The sequence below is a fragment of the Molossus molossus genome, unplaced genomic scaffold (genome assembly GCF_014108415.1).
Source record: "Molossus molossus isolate mMolMol1 unplaced genomic scaffold, mMolMol1.p scaffold_m16_p_6, whole genome shotgun sequence".
NCBI lineage: Eukaryota > Metazoa > Chordata > Mammalia > Chiroptera > Molossidae > Molossus > Molossus molossus.
This window is the reverse complement of record NW_023425399.1, coordinates 3,505,521-3,528,369: the sequence shown is the minus strand read 5'-3', so window position 1 is coordinate 3,528,369 and position 22,849 is coordinate 3,505,521. Positions and strand designations below refer to the sequence as shown.

General features: G+C 52.3%; 1 protein-coding gene across 1 annotated transcript in view; it reads left to right on the top strand.

Annotated features, from left to right (window-relative positions):
• The window catches only part of CUNH20orf85 (chromosome unknown C20orf85 homolog), an 87,748-nt gene that overhangs the window by 60,721 nt on the left and 4,178 nt on the right, over positions 1-22,849 (top strand). The window contains 3 exon segments of the mRNA XM_036244668.1: positions 20,605-20,636; positions 20,639-20,904; positions 22,656-22,737. Of these exon segments, the coding sequence (XP_036100561.1) occupies positions 20,605-20,636; positions 20,639-20,904; positions 22,656-22,737 (380 nt within the window).

Here is a 22,849-nt window from a genome sequence, read left to right as displayed (position 1 = left end):
ATTTTCCTTATGCATATTTAATCTAAAATATAACTATTTAAAATTACAGTAGTTTCTTAGTCTGTGCAGGCTGCCATAACAAAAACAAAAAACAAACAAAAAAAAAACATAAACTGGGGGGCTTAAACAACAGACATTTATTTTCTCACAGTTCTGGAAGCTGAAAATTTCTAGATCAAGTTTCCAACCAATTTGGTTTCAGGTGAGGGCTCTCTTTCTGGCTTGCAGACAGTCATACTGTCCTCACATTGTCATTCCCTGGTACATTTGCATGAAGAGGGAGAAAAGATGAGCTTTCTGATGTCTCTTTTTATAACAACACTAATCCTGTGGGATCAGGGCCCACCCTTATGACTTGTCCAAGATGGTAAAGATGTTTGATGGTACAGAAGACAAAGACTTTAAGGCAGCTTTTATAAATATGTTTAAATAAATAAAGGAAAATATGGTTTAAATGACTGACCAAATGGGAATCTCTACCGCAAATGAAAAATATTTTAAAAAGGACAAATGGAAATCCCAGAACTGGAAACTGAAATGTCAAATTCCCTAGGGTACTTAACACTACATTGAATGTGGCAGAGGAGTTAGTAAACTTGAAGATAGTTCAATAGACATAATCTAATCTGAAGAACAGAATGTGGATTGAAGGAAATAAATAGCACCTCAGGATCTGTGGAACATCACACAGCCTAACATACGGGTCTTGGATGTCCCTGAAAGAGAAGAACATGGGACTAGAGCAGAAAACATATTTGAATAAAGAATGACTAAAAACTTTCCGAATTTTAATGAAGACATGGACTTACAAACCCAAGAAGCTCTGAAAACTCCAAACAAGACTGATATAAAGAATCATTCACGTTGGCCATCATCGTTAAACAGCTGAAAACTAAAGACAAATAGAAAATTTTGAAAGCAGCCAGACAAAAAATGATACTTGATGTAGAGATTAAGGATAAGAATTTCTCCTGACATCTCATTTGTAAACAATGGAAGCTAGAGGACAATGGAATGATATTCTTAAACAGCTGAAAGAACACCTCTCAGAACTGTCTACCCAAGCATCTCACTAGAGACTTATTTCATCATCAACTTCTACTCCCCACTGCTTGAGTGTTTCCACTGGGATGTTAACTCCCCTGCACTTTCGGGCTGAATGTGTGCTTGATAAGCAGGTTCCCACCAGTGGTTGTGGCATCAAAGCATCTCTAGGGTAGGGGCATCAATTAAAGCTACATGGCACACCTTGGGATTAGATGCTATGGTGGTGAGGTGAGTCAAAGCTTTCATGGAACCCACAGCAGACACAGCTGAAAATATAGAGGAATCAAGAGGTAATAAATCAAGGCATTGAAGGCCTCTGCTATTCTATGTGCCAGGCACTGTTCTAAGAACCTGACATAGGGTGTCTCGGTTCATCCAAACAGCAACTCATCCAAGTTGGTACTACTACTGGTCCTAGTTTACCGAAGTGGAAGCTCAGGCAAAGAGTGGTCTAGTCATATGCCAAGAGGCCACAACTGGTAAGTGTTCGAGGAGCGGAGCCTGAACCCAGGTCTCTCTGCATTCAAGCTTTCAGACACTACCCCACATTACTTCTTGAGATGCATTCCACACAATCGTTGTGACACAGATATACATCATATACTAAGACGGCCACACACACACATCCAAAGGCACCATGTCCACACACAGAGATGTTTAACTGCATGTATATTGCCACACTGTGACACATTTGCACACATGCACACACTCACACGCAGGGTCAGGGACACATGCATGCACACACTCAAACTATCCATGCATGCAGCAAAAAAATATATTCATTGGGGAAACATTTCAGCTTTTTCTTGGTTCTGAAAACAATGCCAGTGAGCTCACCACAGGTGGGAAAGGAGGGCTCTGCCCACAGGTGAAGACCTCCCCCTCTGCTCCTTCCTGCCTGCTTGTTGTGGTTAGCCAGTCACCACCAAGGACGCTATTCATCCCCCGCAGGGACACCCCCTCACACAGACCTCTCCTTTGTCTCACCCAGCCCTGGCACTCTGCCCACCTCCGTTCTCAGCTCTCACATGTGCTTTCCCGAAGTCTCTACCCCTGTTCTGTCACCAGCACAGTCGGAATGGAATTCATTATTCTAAACCCAGAGTGGCAGCCCCGCACTGGCAGCTGGGGGTGGGGCGGGAAGTGCCTCGCTGCCGCCTCTGTTGTTTCCCAGAAGCCGATCTCAGCCCCCGTGGTGCAGCCTCCTCCGCCGTTGCATCCAAGGGGTGTGCATACCTCCAAAATTCTGAACACCCCCCACTTTTTTTTTTTTTTTACCAACTCTTTGCGAGCCACAGCACGAGCACATGGAGATACTTTCCAAGCATCATATCATTTATTTTGCCCTACATTTACTCAACAAATATTAACAAGCCTCTCCTATACACCAGGTACTAGGTGTCCACCAAAAACAATGTCTGTTGTGTTCCTTTCAATGTCTTGCCCAGTGCCTGGCATATGGCAGGTGCTCGGGTTGTATTTGGTGGATGGGTAGATGGATGGATGATGGATGAATGAATGGGTGGGTGGGTGGATAGATAGATAGATGATGGGTGAATGAATGGATGGATGGATGATGAACAGATGATGGATGGATGGATGGATGCTAGGTGGATGGATGAATGAATGGATGGGTGGATGAATGGATGTATGGACAAATGATGGGTGGATGGGTGGATGGATAGATGTATGGACAGATGATGGGTGGATGGGTTGATGGATAGATGATGGGTGGGTGGATGGATGAGTGGAACAGGCCCCACATAGAGGCTGATAAATAAGACACAGTTGCCATCTCAAAGGAATCCACCCTCTAGGAAGATGTTGCTGTGTCACCTTATACTCTAGTTACATAAGTGCTAGGAGGAAAGTAGGAAGAAGGGAGAGGGGTGTCACCTGCAGCGGGGGTATTTCAGGCAGAGCATTTGGGGAAAGACTTCTCAGCCACATAAAGCCCAGGAGGAGGAGGAGTGCCCACCCTCCTGCCTCACAGACGTTATCAGCCAATAGTGCCCTTATTGGGGGTGACCACAGGACCACAGACCACTGGAGTGCTGTCATCAGCTGCTTTAATCCAGGTGCAGCCAGACCTGGCTCCTTCATGATGTCCACCTGCTCCCAAGGGTTCCCTCTGCTTGATCACATTCACAGCAGGTGGACCCTCCCCAGAGCATCCATCTCATCACCGTCACCCCATGTCAGCGTCTGCACCCCACTTGGCTGTGCATGTACGCCTTCAGCCTCACACATTGCATGTCAGCACCTGCACCCCTCTTCTGCGTGCACTCTCTCCCTCAGCAAGCCCCTTTGTTCCACAGGCACACACCTCGGCAGGTGACCATCAGTCCAGGTGTGGTCAGTGATTAGCTCCTCCACTTCCCGGCCACCCCGGGAGCCAGGCCAGACCCGCTGCCATGAAAACTGTTCTTGTTTTTTCAATTGCAGCACCAAAGCAAGCCCACCCCCATCCCACCTGTGTCAGGCAGAGTGGCCCCAGTACTGAATGTCCCCATACATCTCGGGAGCTGAGAATTGGAGCCTTTTCAAAAATCTGTTTCCTGTGTAATAGGCGGGGGAGAGTCACCGGTTTCAACCAAAGATCATTCCAGCCCATCAATCTCTGCTGCCAAAATCCCTCCCCTCCCGAGCCCCAGCCCACCTTGTCCACGTGTTGGATCGACAGGCTGGTTCCCCACAACCAGGTCTGAGTCACCCCCATGGCCTCCACATTCCAAGCATGGGGGAGATTCTGGGAAAACACGTGAGTTATACACACACGTGTATAACTTCATCAGAACCCTCTCAGAACTCGGGTTTGCACTTTCAAGCTGTCACTGAGGATCTCACGGAACCAGAAGTTCTGAGTTCTTCGGCTGAGCTCGAAGGGGCTCGGGCGCTGACTTAGAAGGTCCCCATGAAACTAGACAGCAACCCACAGGGACACCCCACCCGAGCCTCCCCTCCCTGCCCTGCTTCCCCAGGCTCACGCGGTCACGGTCACACCTGGGCCGCAGCTGCAGGGCGCCTGCCCCCGGTTCCCACTGGCACCCCTCACCTGGCTGAATTCTCGAAAACGCTCCTCGGACACCTCACCTGACTCACCTGTGGTCTCTGTGACCACACCCTCCCCCTCCCACTGGAGCAGGGAGATCTTTTTATTTCTTTCTATTTCATTTTGTAAGCCGGTCCCTGGACTTGTGAACTCATTGTCTGGAGCAGCGGTTCTCCACCTTCCTGACGCCGCGACCCTTCAACACAGCTCCTCATGTTGTGCTGACCCCCAACCATAAAATTATTTTCGTTGCTACTTCATAACTGTCATTTTGCTACTGTTATGTCTTAGGCGACCCCCGTGGAAGGGTCGTTTGACCCCAAAGAGGTCGCGACCCACAGGTTGAGAACGGCTGCTAAAGGCTTGTACAGCAAATAGAAGTCTCCAGTCGCAAACTCTGGGCCCCGTAAATAATCGGGTGCCTTTAAAATTTTCTTTAAAGCAAACTAAATCTCCCCTTCGAGTCCCAGCTTCAGGAAAGTGGACCCGCACCCTTGTCCTGCCAGGCCCGGGGTTTGAAAGGGAGCCAGAAAGCTGGTCCCGGGCACACTCGCACTCACCTCTCTGAGCCTGGCGGCCCCCCGTATAAAGTGGAAAAGACTGTGGGCACCCACACAAGTTAACAGGTTACAGCTGTGTCACCCAAGACAGTATAAATAGGAACATTCGTGCTATTAACCGCCGCAGAAAACCCCAGAGTATTTCCAGTTTCTGTGTCAGTTTGTTTCTCTGGATTCCCTCCAGCAGCCTCATTCCCAGAGGCCACCTGTGTGGTCAGTTACGGAAGTTATCTGCGCAGCATCCCAGCCAAGGGGTGGCTGCCCAGGCTCTGAGGGAGGGCTCCTGGGATCCTGCGGGCGCCCCCCCTTCACAGCTGAGCACGGTGAGGCGCAGAGCAATGAGAACACACACCCCGGGGTGCTCAGAAACTGTACACATGAAACTGAGTCCGGCTGGGGTCGTGGGAAGCCCCCCAGGGTGCAGGAAGAATTAGTGGTGCAAACTATAAAATACTCCGTTTTGTGAAAATAAACATGTACTATAACTACAAATTCAGGCTTAAGGAAATTTTTAAACATTTTTGAATGCTTTTCAAACTTCCTCCACACTTTCATACCAAGAAATGAAACCCTTCTGGGTGTGTCAAGTGCATGAGAGCATGAGTGGGCACTAAATTCTCCCCCTGGCCCCACCAATTGATCCAGAAATCATTAGCTCATGGCCTGGAACTTGGCCTCTCGGGAGGAGCTTGTGTGAGAAAATGAGAAGCTCCTCCAGATGGGTTTCTAGCTTTTGTCCTTCTAGCGAATTTTTTTCCAATTCTCATTCCTTCCCAGCAAACAGCAGTGGTCTTGTTTTTCTCCCCTTCTCTGCCTTAGCTGAATTAACTTAATTAGGGCACTTGCTTTTGACAAAGCTGGGAGATTTCTCCATACTGCAGCCTCCTTGGGAGACCGGCGGACAGTCTGACGCTCTTTCTGCAATTATGACGCCAATCAGAACACACACCCTTGTTGTGGGTATTTATATCCTGGGATATAAACCTTCATTTCCAGTTTCTTTCCTCTCCATCTGTGCCAGACAGTGAGCTAGATACTGGGCCCGAGATGAGCCCGCCTTCAGAGAGCAGCTGGGAACACAGATATTAACAAATAGTGACACACAGGGACATGTGATTACAGGGTGCGGAGACTACCAAGAGCGACGGCCCTTGGAAACATTGCCTCCTCTCTGGGATTCTGTGGGAGCACCCTCTGAGGACCAAGAGCAAGCGTTGCTTTTCGAACTATCCCGTTTGAAATGAAATCCGTTCTTTCCACAGTCGACGGTGGGCTCAAATACGCCTTTTGTTCACAGATCCCTTCCTGGGTCCCCCACGTCAGCCTGGAGCCACTCAAAGGACACACTCAGAAGGTGTGCCTTTTAGCCAGATGGACCGAAAATTCATCCTAAAGCTGCACTACCGGAACCCCCTGTGATTAGACACGTCTCCCAATGTCTCCTTGGGTCACAGAGATGCTGCCTTCCACATCCACTTGTCAGAAGGACAAACTGTTTAGGATCAAGAAGAAAAGGACCAAGATGGAAAAAAAAAAAAAAGGAATCTTAAGATCAGAGTCTCCGCTCTTTTCTGACTTGCCAGAAACAAAAAATATCTTTCCCAGCCATAACTGGCAACCACTCTGAAAACTTCACTGAATTATTACTCCTTCCTGTATTAAAAAAAGACAAGTGTGTTTAGTTGGGCTACAACCCAGTTCCCTCGAGTATTTCAGCGCATCTCAAAATCCTGCGTTGACAAGTTCAAGTCGTAAAAAAAACTGCATGGGGCGTTTGGGAAAATACAGTGGGAGGGTTAGGCGGGTGTCCCCTCCTCTTCAGTCCTCCTCTGAGGACATGGCCAATTAAAGATAAATGTGGTGTTTGGAAAACTGAAGACTGAATTGCAAACTGCCGACTTCAAGGAGCCCTGCTTCTCCCCCCCCCCCCCGGGGCCATCGGACATGTGTCAAAGGGAAGGTCACAAGGTGATTTTGGAGGTCCAGGTGGGGTCACAAAGCTCAGAAACGCACTAAGTTCTTCCTCAGTCACCATTCCTTCTGACTCAGCCCGGGAGAGGCTCTGCGGGGTCTGGCCAGTTGTTCACACATCCCTAATACTGCCACCGCCCTTTTTAATAAGGACAGGGAGCAGCCCCAATGTCCAAGTGGAGTTTAATAACATCGGCTTGGGTGACTTTTCTAGCCACCTTAAAAAATTTTTTTTTCTTTTATTAATTTTAGAGAGAAAGAAAGGAAGAGAGAGAGAGAGAGAAACATCGATGAGAGAGAACATCAATCAGCCACCTCCTGCATGCTCCCCACTGGGTATCAGGCCCACAACCTGGGCATGTGCCCTGACTGTGAATCGAACTGGCAACCCCTTCTTGGTGCGTGGGTTGATGCTCAACCACTGAGCCACGCCGGCCAGGCTGTAGCCGTCTTTTACATATGGCAGATTGCTACTGCTTTTCCATTATGGTGATGATTTCAAGTTTCCTTTTAAAATAAATGCATGTATTTAAAAGGGTGTACGTTGAAAACAAAAAATGAGGTCATGATAGCACAGATAGGGTAGGTGGGCTGCACATGTCAGGTTTGGGAAAGAATGCAATCAATAAAAAGAAAACCCAGCTAGTCCCCTGGCTTCCCCATCACTGCAGCTCGACAGAAAATGAAACTTCATTCCTTCTGCGGGTGATGGAGAAGAAAGGCGGCCAGAGGAAATGTGCCCAACCGGTAAGACCGATGCCCCCTGGGGAAGGGGCTTGGGGGCGGGGAAAACACTCACTCTTTGCTTTAAACACATCTGGGTTACTTGAATTTTTTTGTTGCACAGAAATTAACCCTTTGTCTGACATCTTGGTTACAGATATCCTCCCCAACCCCACCCCCCAAGGCTGGACACATATCTTGGTCATACAAAACTTTTTATTTCTTAAGAGTCAAAAAAAAAAAAAAATCCATCTTTTTCTTCATAGCGTCTGGGTTTCCAGTCTTGGTTCAGAGGGTGTCCCAGGCCCTAGATCGTATCATAAACTTCTTGCAAGACTATTCCTGTTATTTTATTGCCTGCAAATCTTTCAACGTTCTAGAATTGACTTCAGTACGTGGTGGACGAGGGAGTCCCAGTTTCGTTTTCTCCCATTTGTCAAGGGTCCATCCTTCCCCCACTGCGCTGACCAGCACGTGATTTTCTCCGCAGACCTGAGCCCCAAGGGCACTCGGTGCTTCTGGGAGGCGCGTCTCTGGGTCAAGCCCCTGCCCCTACCCAGCATGCACCGTTCTCTCGGCCAGGCACCCCTACCCAGCATGCACCGTTCTCTCGGTGGGCACCTGCCCCTACCCAGCATGCACTGTCCTCTCGGCCAGGCGCCCCTACCCAGCATGCACTGTCCTCTCGGCCAGGCACCCCTACCCAGCATGCACTGTCCTTTCGGCCAGGCGCCCCTACCCAGCATGCACCGTTCTCATCAGTGGCACTGCCCTACCCAGCATGCACATGTCTCTCCGTGGACACCTGCCCCACCCAGCATCACGTTCTCTCAGTGGACACCTGCCCATACCCAGCATGCACCGTTCTCTCGGTGGGCACCTGCCCCTACCCAGCATGCACTGTCCTCTCGGCCAGGCGCCCCTACCCAGCATGCACCGTTCTCTCGTGGACACCTGCCCCTACCCAGCATGCACCTGTTCCTCAGTGGACACCTGCCACTACCCACATTGCACCCGTTCTCTCAGTGGACCACCTGCCCCTCCCAGCATGCACCGTTCTCTCGGTGGGCACCTGCCCCTACCCAGCATGCACTGTCCTCAATCCTTCCATGCATACCCCTACCCAGCATGCACTGTCCTTATCCGCCCAGGCGCACCCTACCCAAGCATGACAACCGTTCTCTTGCAGTGGTGGACACCTGCCCCTACCCAGCATGCACCGTTCTCTCAGTGGACACCTGCCCCTACCCAGCATGCACCGTTCTCTCAGTGGACACCTGCCCCTACCCAGCATGCACTGTTCTCTCAGTGGACACCTGCCCCTACCCAGCATGCACCGTTCTCTCAAGGGGCGCCTGCCCCTACCCAGCATGCACCGTTCTCTCGGCCGGCCCCTGCCCCTACCCAGCATGCACCGTCACAGCCTTTGGAACACAGGCGGCTGTCTGGAGGGTGCGGCCCAGCACTGCCCTCCTCCTGCCCCTTCTCCCAGCCACACGGGGTTTCTTTATTCTTCTCAATGAGCTCCAAGGCCGTATTTTTATGTGAGTGTGTAGCGCCTGAATAACTTTCTAAATAAATGTCTTTTATTAAAAGGGGGAAGGGGCCTTTTAACGTCTCTTTTTATGTTCCAAGGACTAAGATATGGCAGCGTCCTGAGCAGAGAGCGGCTGAGCCTACATGGGGCGCCGGGCCCTGGGAAACTCCTCTGCCTTCCTGCTCAGGGAAGGCAGGGGGATGGCAGGATGCAGCCCGGACCCCAGAAGCCCCTGCCTGGCACCCCAGCCCCTTCAGATTAGACTGCAGGGAGGGCTCCACCAAGTGCCCACTCACAGCCATCATCCTGCCTGCGCCCCACACTCCTGCTTGAACCCGTGGAGAAGGGACAGGCTGGATAAGAAGCCCCTTCAGCTGAAGGGAACCTGAGGTGCAGCTGGCTCTCTCTCCCTCTCTTTTCCTCTCTCCCTCTCTCTCCCTCCCCTTTCTCTCTCTCCCCCTCCCTCCCTCCCTCCTTCTCCCTCCCTCTCTTTCTGTCTCTCAAGTTCACTGGGCTCTGTGTGCCAGGCCCTGGGCTGTCTGAACCCTCCCGACTGCCCACCCTTACTGTTTCCCAGGTCAGCATCTCAAAGAGCCTGAGTCCATCACCCACATGCACGCACCTGGGCACCTGGAGCTGAGGACCAAGAGAACCACCGGCTGGTGTCACCCTGGAGAGGAATCTTCCTCTGAGCTCTATAGAGCGATGAGCATGAACTCTATGCTGGTGCAGACACACACCCCATGTCTGCGCCTCAACCAGCGTCTGAGAAGCAAGGGAGAGACCACAGCGTTGATGAGCTGGCACCTTGGAACAGAGGAGACAAAAAAGTGAGAGTCACCCCAGCCAGGTGGCTCAGTTGGTTGAAGTGTCAACCCAGACGCCAAAAGGAGGCAGGTTCAATTCCCTGTCAGGGCACATACCCAGGTTGTGGGTTTGATCCCCTATTGAGAGACGTGCAGGAGGCAACTGATGGATGTTTCTCTCTCACATCCAAGTTTCTCTCTCTCTCTTCCCCTCCTTTCCTATCTCTCTAAAATCAATAAGTATATCCTGAGATGAGGATTAAAAAAAATGAGAATCACTCTACATGTTTTTGCCTCAAATCCAGTATCTGTTCAACCTTCTGGTTGTTGATGAAGAGAGGTCGAACCCTTCCAAAACACAGCTCAGCAGAATTGTCACCTTTTCACCTCCTTGTGTGCAGCTTGAAGTCCTCGCGAGGGGACACAAAAACATGAACCGAATCAAAAGATCTGGGCTGCTTCTCCTTTCTCGACTTTTTAAAAAGTTTGGTGTCCCAGGGACTTGACAAACCCTGACCCCTCACCATGGTATTTTGCATGGAAATTTGGGATCAAAACACAATTTCAAACATAATATATTTTCTGACATCCCCCAAGAAAAAGATGTCCTGGTTTCTTCCCTCTAAAAGGATTTGGATGGAATAACATCTGTGTTGAGAATATTGTGAATATGTTAAAGTGACAGGCAGTCTCTAAGGCACTCTGCTCATTAATGTTCTGCGCATAAAATTAAAACTTGAAATATATTTTTAAATCCATTTTGAATCATTTAAGCAATTCTCCCGCAAAGAAACTATTGTGCTGAAATAATATATTTGGAGCGAGGAATATGAAAGCTATTAAAATGTCTTAGACCCCCTGCCTTTCACTGGAAAAAGAAAGGAGGAAAATGTTCTCGCTCTTTGATTTGAAAATCTGCTCTGTATAAAATATACCCACTGGAAAAAAAAACACCTTCTTTGAAATTACACAGAGCGCTTGGCTTAAACCCACAGGAGCCAAGGAGCTCAAGTTGGGTCTTAGCATGCAAAGCTGAGCTGAATACAGTTTAGTGGAGAGGCCCCAGGAAGGTGTGCACCTCCCCTGGGTCTGCAGCGCTCACCCCTGGGAGCTTGCCCTGCAGGAAGGAGGAAGACAGCTATGCACAGACAGTTTTGGTCTGCTCCTGCCTTCTCTCGTCGGCAGACCCTGGTCACTCAACTGGTCTTTGGAGCCATGTGGTGTGCATGTGTGCTAAGAAGAGCACACTGACATCCTCTCGTCATGGCTCATTGATCCATTGAACGAATAGTTATTGAATGCCAACCAAGAGCCATCATTGTCCTGGCCTCTAAGAGTTTGGTGGGGAACAAAACTGTGAAAGCACACGGTAAGAGAAGGGAATTGATGATCTGAACAGGGCGGGCATCGGCCTCACCTGAGGCTTCCAGCCCTGGCCCCTGGAGCAAGAGCAGAGTTATGTTCTAAAGGAATAAGAAGAAAGGCGTAAGGACCAGCAAGGGCAAAGGCCCTGAGGCAGAGATTTGCCTGAAGTTTCTTAGATGGAAATCAGGCCAGTGTGGTGGGAGAACAGGGGTGAGAGAGGTGAAGGTCAAGGTAAATGGGTCAGCAGGCAGGGCCTGTGTCTACCCTGAGAAGCTTTGACCTGATCCTAAGAGCAAACACTTGTATTGTCCTTAGCATACACTGGGCACCTCACAAATGCCTTTCACGTGCGGCGGTGACTCAGTTCTTCTTCATAGCAACTGTCGAGGTGGGTATATTACCATCCCATTTCACAGAAGAGGAAAGTACCTCCTCAACTTCACACAGCTGGTAGGTAGAGGAGGATTTGAACCCAGGATCTCTGCTCAGCAGCCCAGCTCTCGCTGCACTGCATCACTCCAAGGAGCGAGTTATGGCCATTGAGGCCTGATGCAGGGAGGGTGGCCCGCCCCAGGCCGTGTCTGCTGAGCCCACTCTGGGCTGAGTGGAAAGCAATGGCAGGTGCCAGGATGCCATGCAGTAGCTGGTGGGGGTGCGGGCGCGAGATCCGAGGGGATCTTGGTCCGGGGCCGAGGACAAGTAGTTCCCACCCGAGTGCTTGTGTCCGTGTCCTCTCTGCCTGACGCATACTCCTGGTCCTCCCTTCACACTACTGCTCACCCTCTGTGACTCGGCTGCAGCAGAATGTCCCCTTGACCAGCGGGACAGGGTGACTCCTTGACAAAGCTCTGTAATGCCCGTCTCAGAATAAAACTGCTGGGTGCACTCAGATAAGATCAAATGTTATTTTCCAAAACCATGTCACCAACGGCAATGTCGTGGTGATGTTTGATTGGCTGCAGTCTCGGCCCTGAGCATGTGGCATCAGAGACAGGTGTCCCCCGATGCCCCCACGTCCCGTGTGGGGTGCGGGCCCTGCCTGGCTCATGACAGGGCGTCCACCTGGGCTCCTGTCTGAGTGATTACATTAGAGTCCAGACATGGTGGGGCCCGGGGGCCTTGGGCCTGAGCCCTTCCCTGGTTTGGAACCCCAGCCAGGGAGGGAACCATGGGCACACAATTACTGAGACACAGACCCACCACAAGCAGAGGGGCCTCCAGGACTCAAGGTCCCAAAGGACTCAGGGTCAGTCCCGAAGGGTGAGAAACGTGTGCCAGGGAAGACCCCCTGTTGGTGGAAGACCCAGCAAAGAGCTGGGGGTGGATCGGCGCCCCCCAAGCTGGGGAGAGGGAACCTCACAATTTAACCACATGGCTGGAGCCTCCTTGGCACACCTGAAGGCAACCTTGACCCCAGGCTCCCACAGTCCCCCCACAATGGACTCACCGGCAAAACATTTTCTGGTCCTGGACAGTTTGGTTCAGTGGTTAGAGCATCGGCCTGTGGTCCAGAGAGGCCCGGGTTCAGTTCCCACTGAGGGCATGTACCTCGGTTGAAGTTTGTCCCCGGCCCCAGATGGGTCTTTTTTTTTTTTTTTTTTTTGGTATGTGCCCCTAGCGGGAACTGAACCCAGGACTCTGGTCCGCAGGCCGACGCTCCAACCGCTGAGCCAAAGAGGCCAGGGCAAGTGGTTGGGGTCTTGTGGGTGGCAACCACTTGAAGTCTCTCTCTCACATCGATGTTTCTCTCTCTCTCTCTCTCTCTCTTCCTCCTTCTCTCCCTCCCGCTCTATCTGAAGATAAATGCAAAAATGTCCCCGGGTGAGGATAAAAAAAAAACCCAAAACATTTTCTGTATTGACCGAAAAACACTGTTTCCTGTAAAACCCGTCCTGATTATCATCAGTGTGACAAGCCGATTGTCCCAGGAGATAAAAGGCAAAATTGCGCTGGGTCCTTCCTTTCCCTGAATGAGGAGTAGTGAACACAGTGAGCACGTAGCGTGTGACAAGGTCTTAAGTTAGAGATAAAGGAGAAACGCAGCTGAGTTCTAGGCAAACCAAGGCCCGGCCATTACAGGTCTATAAATCAGGACCAACTACTCCGGGCAGAGACAGAGAGTTATTTGGTTTAATTTGGTCCAAATGTCGTTGCTGTCCTAGCTGTTTCGCCATCCCTGGCAACCAGCCCCAGCCCCTGGCCATACCTCAGCATGATGCTGAATCACCTGTGACATCTGTTTCCTCCCCCATGTCCACTGGGCCCCACGTCCTGCACAGAGGACACTTGCTGGGTTTGCCTGTCCACACCTTGACTGTGTGTCCAGGAACCAACCAGGTGTTAGAGTGGACACATGGTCCCAGCCTGTCAATCAGCTCATTCCATCTGCTGTTCATAGTGACCCTGCCAGAGATGGACACACAGCCTGACAGTGCAGCCAGAGAGAATCCTGAGACTCATGCGGGAACAATGGGGAGAGCAGGACCCTCCACCCACCCTGGAGCCCGGAGCTGCTGGGGGCCACTGCCAGAGAGGACCTGCCTCAGGCCAGCAGGGAGGTGCCAGAGCCAAGGGTGGAGGAGACCAGGTCCTGGATCCAGCCTTACCTGAAGCCTCCAAACTCTTCAGATACAGGAACTGAACAATTCCCTTTGTTATTCAAGCTGATTTGAGCTGAATATCTAACACTTTCAAGTAAAGCCCTGGCTAGTACAACCTCCTAATTTCTCCCACAGCCCACCATTTTTAATTCTTCCTCCCGACCCCCAAATGCCAATTCTCTGGGCCCAAGCCTCATCTCCACTTCTCCAGGTGTCACCAAGAACTCCCAACTGGCGCTCTGGCCTCCAGTCTGCTTCGAAGTCCGTTCTCCAGGCCAGAGGGGCCTAAACACAATAGGGCAGGGCACACCCTACCCAGAGCAAAACCTTCCATCAGTAAAAGAAATTTCAGCCCTGGCCGGTTTGGCTCTGCAGTTGGAGCATCAGCCTGTGGACCAAAGGGTTTCGGGTTTGAGCCCCAGTCACAGGCGCATACCTGGGTTGCAGGTTCGATCCCCGGCCCTGGTCAGGGTCATGTGGGGACTTCTATGCTCAGAACATCCCACGTGGTTACTTCCTGTTCCTGGGCTGGGGCTGCCAGGTGGGCATTCACACGTTCAAAGTCTCCCAGCTAGGACAAAGTCCAAGCTGGTCACAGGACACTCGGGCCCCATACCTGTCAGCAGGGTGTGGGGGTCTTCGGTATCGACCTTCCCTTTCTTCATGGGGAAGCAGCCTCTCGCCCAGGAGGACCTGCAGCCTGCGCCTGAGTCTGGGAGCCCCTGGCTCTGTCTGGGAGCCCAGGACGTCGCCTCCTCGACGAGCAGCGTAGGGGATGGAGACCATCTCGGCTCCCCTCCCCCGCTGCTCCCCAGCGGTCACAGAAAATAAACGCAGGGACAGGCTGCTGCGGAGCGGCCCTGGGCTCTGGGCCCGACAGCCCCGGGATTCCTGTCTGCACCGGCCTGCCCAGCCTCCCCGGTGATTGACCACAGCCGGGAGCGGGGAGCTGGGAGCGGGGAGCCCGCAGCCGCCTGCTGATTATCGGCTTTGGGAGCCGGGCACGTGGCAGCTCTCCGGTAATCACTGCGCTAGCAAACCTCTGAAAAAGTAGAAATTCCCGACTTAGCCCTCTGGGTGTCACAGAGCCCCCAAGCTTTCATTTAAAATCCATTTTGCGCGGAGTTATCTAAAAGTGAACAATAGGAGCCTCCGAGACGGCTCCCCAGACACCGTGGGAGGGATGCTGGCAGAGGGCACTCCAGAGAACAAGTGTGCCTTTCAGATCCAATGCGCAGAGGCCCCGGGCCCTGGCCCCACGGCCATGACAGGAGAAGGCCTCTGCCCGACAGAGATGGGGACCGTGGCTCCCCGCCACTCGGGTTGCCATGCGAGCCCAGGGGAAGTCCCCGAACAGCTCCCCGCCTGCGCTAAGCAAACACGTGTCTGCTGACGGCCTGCTACGTGGCAGGCGCTGCCCAGGGGCTGGGGCTGGGCGAGGAATGGGACTGAGCCCCTAGACCACCCCCACCGGGAGCTGGCACCTGATAGGTTGTTAACACCCAACAGATACTCCTCTGAAGGGCCTTTCACTCGAACCTCGAACCTCAAACCTCGGGAAGACAGGAAAGGGCAGGACTATTCACTCCCTTGCGAGTCGTTGGGATTGTTCAAAGTGCCACATAGGAACCGACATATTCCTGAGTGTTATCCTTCTGAGAGGCCTAAATGGGTTCTTGTGATTTGTCACCCAGGTGGCTAAGTATATCTGGGTCTCAGTTTTCTGTCTTTTTTTTTTAAATCCTCACTCAAGGACATTTTTGCATATATCTTCAGATAGAGCGGGAAGGAGAGAGGAAGAGAGAGAGAGAAACATCAATGTGAGAGAGACACAGTGACTGGCTGCCACCCACATGACCCCAACAGGGGCTGGAGACAAACTGCAACCAAGGGACATGCCCTTAGCAAGAACCAAACTCAGGACTCTCTGGTCTGCGGGCCGACGCTCTAACCGCTGAGCCAAACTGGCCAGGGCTCAGTTTTCTGTCTTTATAGCTCTGTGACTATGGACAAGTGGCTTAAGTTCTCTGATTCTGTTTTACCTCTGCAAGCTAAGAATAGGGCTGTTGTGCTTGGGAAATGCAGTGATGCTTGGGAAGGACTTGTTGATAAATTTCAGTTCTCATCACAGTCATGAGTCTGACAAAAATAGAGCTCTTATTATCCCAGCATGGTGTCTTTTTGTAAAAATCCCAGGGAAGGACTCTGATTGGCCCTGCTTGAGTCACATGGTTTTTTGTCAAACCAATCACTGCAGCCAGAAAGATATCACCTGGTGATTGGTCAGGCCTGGAGCTGGTTGGGAACGGCGGCAATAAAATTAGCTGCTATTACCCAGAACTACTTCAAGCATGGGAGGGGATGATCCAAAAAAGATTTCAGAAGAACAACCTTCTTCCTCTCTCTCATGAGGTCTCGGCCCTGAATTCCTGATGCCCCCAGCCAAACCTGGAAGTTGGCAAGAGAATATCAGAGAATGTTCTTCGAGGGGCAGTGGGGACTAGGGGGGATGGTGTGTCCTATGCCATGCCCAAGGACAGAGACCCTGTGTGTTGGACTGGACAGTGCTACCCAAATGCACTAAGGACCTCCCACTGAACTTGGAATAAAACCTGAACCCCCACCCCAGCCTGCCGGGCCTCCCAGGCCCAGTCCCCGGGGATACCCTCTGCTGTCTCCAGCGACAAAGGCATCCTTGCCTCGCTTGGGACCCTGCTCAAATGCCATCTTCTGGACCACGCTGCCGAGAGAGCTCCCTGACCCCACACCACCCTTTATTTGTTTTTATACAAAATAAAACACATGAAGAATCTCCTGGTTTGTTTACTGGACTGGGAGCTTCCTAAGGCTGGGATAGGCCTGTCTTGTCCCTGCTGGCCCAGCACAGGCCCAGCACACAGAAGAGACTCCATAACTATGTGTTGGTTGAAGGAATGGAAGAAAGAATGGCCGTCCAAAGCGCTCCGGCCTTGGGAGGTTAGCCTGGAGCCACCAGGAGTAAACAAAGGGATGCGGCATCTTTTGGACAGAACGGGAAACCAGCCCCTTCAACCTTCCTGCCCCAGATCCGGTTTCCCTGCAGAACCCAGTGCGGCTAATAATAAAATCCCTCTGGGATAACAGACAGTCATCACACTTAAGTTCCCACTCGAGTGTGGTATCTGTGACGTAAAGCTACATCTAAGCCCTTTCTCGGCGACACCTCCGGGGTCAGAGCACATGCCTTTCTGACCCCACCCCTTCTCCAACACTGCACTCTGGAAGGTGGAAGCCCATGATACCCTCTACTTCCCGGGGTCCCCAAAGCCCCCAGGCTGGCGAGGGCTGGTCACACCTGGAAGTCAAGGTCACTGCAATTCAAACTTACTCCTCTTTCCACAAAGACCTTGGGCTTTGCTGACACTGCAAGAGCCCTGCACAAAGAGGCTGGAAAGGAGGGGCCAAGGACAGACCGTGAGGGACAAGCTGCACCTCCAGTCTGGTGGGGCGCCTCTAGTTGGGGCACTACTCAGTCATGAGGCCAAACGGAGAGCACAGTCCCGAGGGAGGCTTCCAGCTCCTTCCTGCTCAGTAAGACCCAGAGAACGAAGTCAACTGTCCCTTCAGGGGTGGGGAACGTCCAGCCCGGGGGCCACGTAAGGCCCTGGAAACCAATACCAGCTAACATCACACCCTCACCAAATTCGCCTGACCACACAGAGCTAATAAGTTCATCATTTTGTACGGCCTCCGAATGATGTGATAAATATCCGAATAGCCCTTGGCAGAAAAAAGATTCCCCGCCCCTGCTAGGTGTCGCAAAGTGAAAAAACAGTTCTTTTGCTGTGACAAAAGACATCCTAATGAGCCCTGGCCGGTTTGGCTCAGCGCTTAAAGCGTCAGCCCGCAGACCAAAGAGTCTCAGGTTCGGTTCTGGTCAGGGGCACGTGCCTCGGTCGCAGTTGGTCCCTGGCCCTGGTCGGGGTCGTGTGGGGGGCAGCCAGTCGACGTGTTCCTCTCACGCTGGTGTTTCTCTCTCTCTCCCTCTCTGTCTCCCCCTCCTTCCCACTCTATCTGAGCACAAACAGAAATATCCTCGGGTGAGGATCATAAAAAACAGCCAGCCGCATGAATGTGGAAAGACCAGGACTACTGAGCACCTGAGGCTGGAGCAGGGTCGGGCCATCGGCTGCGTTCCCTGGCGACGGGCACTTGGCACCCACGCTTCCCGCCGCCGGGCGGTGGAGGCAAATCGGTGGAAAGGCGCACAGGTTGGCAGGCGCGCGCGGGCACAAAGCTTGCTGAGCTGTGGTTAAAAAAATAAATAAAAATGAAAAATGTAGAATAAAGAAGAAACTGTTTAAGCTTCAGAACTAAAAAGAAGCATTTGGCTCCAGCCGCCGAAATGTTTTATAAAGCAACAGCAAGGAGAAAAAAACAAAAAACTGTCCCAGAACACGGAGAGAGGGCCAAAAATATTAATATACAGGAACACAGCGAACTGTCTGCAAGCTGTAAACAGTCTCCGTGTCCGTGTCCAGGCGGCCACGCGGCCGTCTTTCCCTGCCTCGGCTCTCCCTGTTTCAGATCCATGAAAGCGATAGGCGAAGAAACTGTATCTCCCGTGTGCCCCAGGAAATTCACCTTTAACTGGACCTCCTGTAGCGATTGCCCGAACCTGGCACCACCGCTGAGGGGGGAAGGTCCCGCATGTGCGCTGATTCAGGGTCCAGAGCACACACCCCGCGGCGGGAGTGGCGGCTCGTGCGCAGTTGGGGGAAGAAGCCGGTGTGCACCCTTCAAATCCCAGCTCACCCATCTCCTCCGCCCTCTTCTGCCTCGCCCGCCGCGCTCAGTGGCCTTCATCCCACCGCAGCTGCCTCTGGCAGCTGGTCCGTCATCACGGGGGCACGGACATCCCTGTCCTACCCGGCGAACTCCTGGGGATCCGGCTTGCTTTTCCGTTTCTGCACTTTCCGGGAGCCCAAAGCCCCACTGGCCTCCGTGTTCCCCAAGCACCCCAGGCTGCTTCCACCTCCGACCTTTGTGCTGCTCCTCCCCCCTCCACGGAACACCCTTCCAATCCCTTTGCAAGGTCACCCTCTGTGCTCAAATGTTCCCTCTTGAGAGGCCTTTATTAAAATAGTCCCTTCCACACCCCTCCTCCCGACTGTCGCCTCCTTCCCTGCGACAACGTGGCAGCACGCAGTTCTCTGGGCCTTGTCTGCGTGTCTGTCCTCCCTGCAGACATGTCAGCCCCCACTGCAGACATGTCAGCCCCCACTGCAGACATGTCAGCCCCAGGAGGACCTCTGTCGGCTTGTTCCCTCCTGGGTCCCCAGGCACGAAGGAAGCGCTCAGCAAACATTTGCAGAATGAATGAACCCTCGGTGTCTGGCTTATAGACATTCGGTAAACGAGTTTATTCTTAATTCATCATTTGAACAGAATCATCTTCGAAGCGTCCCAAGGGAGAAGCAGAGGCCTCCCCACTGGATGGGTCTTCTTTTCTGAGCCGTCCACTTACTACTCAGTTCTCCCAAGGACACCTTCCTTCCCGTTCTGGGGACGGTGACCTCAGAGGAAAAGCCAGGAAGAAAGCCCCGGGCCACCCTGGACACCCATCCACACCGTGGCAGTCGGGCCCAGCCTGAGACGTGCTCAGCCCCAGGGCTGGCGTGTTACATGTTCACTATTAACCCATTCCGCTCCGCCCCGCCCTGCCTGCCCCTCACTATTTTGGCTGAGCAGTTAGGACCGCCCCAGTCTTGGGCCTCCACCCAGCATTTCCAACAGCCAGGAAGAACCTCACGCACCTTGGGTGTGGAGAACATCGTTACGAGAGGAGCTCCCATCCTCCAAACGCCCGGTAAAAGAATACAGCTGTGGGTGAGGGAGGAGGGCAGAGGGAGAGAGACACGCCAGGGAGAGCCACGGACACCCAACTGGATGATGGAAACATCCAAGTCCCTGTAGATGGGACCTTGGGAAGTATCAGGAGGTGGCCTGCAGGTCAGCCGAACACGGTGCCTCTCTTCTCTGGGTCCCGTGAGGCTCTGGACACCTGTGTGTCCCATGGCAGCTCAGGCAAAATAACGTTCCCCCACCTGCAAGGTTGATCCGCTTATTCTTGAATCTTAGACCCATTTTCCTGTTCCAGGCCTATGGCAACGCGGTGCGGTGGAAGCCCTGAGGGTCCACAAGTCATTTCCCAAACACCGATTGAGCACCCCAGTGATGAGGGGTCAGTTGTGGATGGGCATGAGAGAGAGTGTGGGTGCAGGTCTGGAGAAGATGTTATCTGTGAATTTCATTTGGGGATTGTTATAAAGAGTGGGTGCCAGCCCGACTGGTGTGGCTCAGTGGTTGAGCATCAACCCATGCACCAAGAGGTCACCAGTTCAATTCCCACTCAGGGCACATGCCCAGGTTGTGGGCCCGATCCCCAGTGGGGGGCACGCAGGAGGCAGCCAAGTGATGTTCTCTCTCATCAATGTTTCTCTCTCTCCCTCTCCTGTCGTCTCTCTCTAAAATCAATAAAGAGAAAAAAGAGTGGGTGCCAACAGAAATGCACACCTCCGTTCTCCAGAGGCCTCCCGCAGGTAGAGTCGAAGCAGCTCTGGCGGTAGCAGGAACTCCACTCCGATGTCTGCAGCAGCGGAATGCAAGTGGGCACCTGACGGCTAGCACAGCGGTGTGGATGGACCCCTCAGACATGGCATTGGGCCCAGGAAGCCAAACACAGAGTTCACAAAGTGGCCAAACTAATCTCTGCCCTAGACAAGGGGAGGGGCTGGAATGTCCCATCCCCTACTCCAGGCGGTGGTTACAGGGGTGCGTTCTCTGTGACATTAAGCTTGGCACACAGCTTGGTACACTTGTCAGTGTGTATGCTTGCATTCCAGGTCTAGGTTTTAAAGGAGGCGGGTGTTAGGTCTTGATGTTTCCCCAAGGTGTTCCGCAGAGAAGCCAGGTCCAGGCAGATGGGCAGCGAGGAGGGAGGCGGGCGAAGAGCGCAGAGGCGGGCGGAGGCGGGCACTGCGCACGGATCCAGTGCGCGCCCCGCGGCCCCACCCCCGCCAGGTGCGGCGCTGCCTCCGCCTCCGCGTCCTGTGTTGCTTGGCAACCGGTCTCCTGGGCGACAAAGACGCTGAGCCAGGGCGGCGGCGCGGCGGGCTACAGAGACCCCAGGGCCCATGGCGCAGAAACCGATCAGCATCGCGGCGGCCGAGCGCATGAACCTCGTGGCCCAGGACGAGATCTGGTAACGCGGGGGATCCGGTAACCCGGTGGGCTGGGCCGCTCCCGTCTGCAGTGGACACATCTAGTGACCTTGGTTTCCATCCTGTCCTGGAGGTGGTCAGGGGCCTTGAGGAACGAAGGCCGTGATAGGGACACGTGGTCGACCCGAGGGCTTTCCGTTCTCTGTCTTGGGGGCTCACTGCAAGAACCCGAAAGATTTTGCGTCGGGCTCCACAACCATCCGCAAGGCTCTGCTTGAGAGCAACAGATGTGTTCTTATTTTTAAGACCAAATTGTTAAGAAAGGAACTAAACAAACACCTTAATATTTGTTCCGTTTGAATGAGAGATACATATACATTCTATAGTCTCTCTTGCTTTCCCTAGATTTTAAAAAATAATTAGACATTTTAATTTGAAGAATAGGTCCGTTTTCTGTAAGATTCGTGCTCAGCAGAGATGCATATGGTGGTTTTTCTTTGGCGTTCTCTCCAGCGGCTCAGCATCATCCCATCTCTTCGAGGTTTTAGCCAATATGGGGAGTTACTAGTTTAGATGCCGATAAGTAAACTTAGAAGTTTTAGTAACAACACCCTGTGCCCCTTAAACTTCACTTATTCTGTCATCTCTCTTTCACCACGTTTAACCTCCAGTAGTCAGTTAATATATTTTTTAAACTGGCTTTGTTTCATGTAAGACATGTATTTTTATAGAAAACTTTATATCGCTCTTGAAAATGCAAAGCCAGTATTATTTGGTATAAAATACACAGCTATTAGTTTTGTTTAAATCTGTATTTTTATTGTTATGCAAGTACCCCCAGTAGGAGAGACTACCATAGCGGGGTCTGTCCTGCTGCCTAGAATGCCCCTTTCTTCTTTTTCTACCAGATAAACTCCTACACGTCCTTCAAGACCCAAATCAGATGGGCCTTCCTATATAAACAGAGACAGTGAAGCAATGTCCAAAGTGGCCACTGAGCACTTGAAATGGAACTGTTCCAAGTAGGGATGAGCTGTAAATGTAAAATACCAGCTTTTAAAGATTGGACACCCCAAAAGTGTGAATTAAGTTCACCTGTTCGCTTTGAATTATATTAATGTGGCTACTAGAACATTTAAAATTCTAAGTATGGCTCCTGTGACCTCTCCTTTGGAAACAGACTTCACTGTAGATGCTCAGGGCCCAGGGCAGAGAGCTCGGCCAGGGCCTCTGAAACTGTTGAGACCTCATGGAGAGTGAGGGGCAGGTATTGATTCCAAAATAAGAAAAGAAACTTGAAAATCAAAATGAATAAATGTTTACACACCCACTCCTTGATATCAACTCAACTCAGCTTCTTAATGGGAAGCAAAGCAGGGTGGGGCGAGCCAGGCACTGGGGTGCGGTGTTTAAGGAGGACTTGCGCTCAAGGCCCGGCGGTACTGGCTGTGCCCGCGCAGGAGCCTGGGAGTGGGTGCCTCCTTAACTTCTGCGCCTCATGGGCCTCACTCACCCCACCCTGGTCCTTGCCCTGAGAACAGAGGTACTTGCTGTGTACTTCACAGGGACTCCCAGACAGGTACCTGCAGGCCCCTCGGGCAGAGTCAGCCAGAGTCTGTTCTGCAGACAGGGACTCCCTCCCCTGAGCATGAGGTTCTCGGCGACAGGGGTGCTCGCTCGGCACAGAACCCCGTCCAGGGGCTGTGCACTGACAGCTGTAAGTGCCCCAGGGGACCTGCCGGCCCGCCACGTTCACCTTCCGATTGTCCAGCTCAGGAACTTTCTGTTTCAGGAGGTACCGCCTGAGGGCCGAGACCGAAGCACGGCAAAACTGGGCCCAGAAGTGGGGGTTTTTAACAACCCCCCTCGAGGAGGTAAACAGAATTTGTATCAGCCCAGAGGCTCTAGAATCGATCATTTCCGAGAATAAATGGTTATGAAGTGGGTAATGGACAAGAACAAAAGTCGAGTGTGTGGGAGGCAGGC